Source organism: Arachis ipaensis, chromosome B03 (genome assembly GCF_000816755.2).
Source record: "Arachis ipaensis cultivar K30076 chromosome B03, Araip1.1, whole genome shotgun sequence".
NCBI lineage: Eukaryota > Viridiplantae > Streptophyta > Magnoliopsida > Fabales > Fabaceae > Arachis > Arachis ipaensis.
This window is the reverse complement of record NC_029787.2, coordinates 35,875,412-35,876,300: the sequence shown is the minus strand read 5'-3', so window position 1 is coordinate 35,876,300 and position 889 is coordinate 35,875,412. Positions and strand designations below refer to the sequence as shown.

General features: G+C 40.4%; 1 protein-coding gene across 1 annotated transcript; it reads left to right on the top strand.

Moving 5' to 3' along the window:
• LOC110269434 lies at positions 245–889 on the top strand. The gene is made up of 2 exons (XM_021117259.1): positions 245–520; positions 614–889. The coding sequence occupies exons 1-2, from the start codon at positions 245–247 to the stop codon at positions 887–889; spliced, it is 552 nt and encodes a 183-aa protein (XP_020972918.1).

Sequence of the window (889 nt, the reverse complement as noted above, 5' to 3'; positions counted from 1 at the left end):
TCAAATTTCTCTCTTCTTTTTTTTCCTCTATCTTCTTGAACCTTCCTCTATCTTCTTGAACCTTCCGCAACTACCTCTCTCTTTCCTCCTTTATTCTCTCTGAATCTCCTTTATCCTTCTCTTTTCTAAGCTCATCCAAAAGAGATTGATGAGATTTGATATATTCCACATATTTTACTATTGGTAGCAGCATCATTTTCGATCAACGAGAAAAGAAGATTTATTTTTTCTTGCTTGCTTCACCATGGCTCAACCCGTGTCATTTTCTCCTGCATCTTGGAGAATTTCTTCCAACTCTCCTATGGTGATCGATCCTTACAATCTTTCACTCGCGGATCAATCAGGATTGATTTTCGTCACTCAACAACTCGCTGAGGACAATTATCATACCTGGAGTCATGCCATGCGTAAAGCCTTGAATGCCAAGTGCAAGCTTAGGTTCATCACTGGTTCGTTTCCTCCTCCAAATTCAACCACTGAGCCAGAGAAATTTGAGAACTGGCAATGTGTGAACGATGTTGTCAGTACTTAGATCTTGAACTCGGTCTCTAAAGGGATCGCCACTTCTCTTGTATACACCGATTCAACTGTTGAATTATGGAATGACTTGAAGGAATGCTTCCAGCATGGTAATGGTCCTCGTATATTTGAATTGAAGCACGAGCTAATGAATCTGCATCAAGGCACCATGAACATTTTTCAGTATTTCACTCGAATCAAAGTTCTTTGGGAAGAACTGAACACCCACAGGCCAATTCAGTGCAACTGTGGAGATACTCAGGCAATGCGAGAGTTCCTCCAATATGAATATGTGCATTGCTTTTTCATGGGATTAGACAAATATTTCTCGTGGCCAAATTTTGCTTATGGAATCCCTACCAGCCATTAA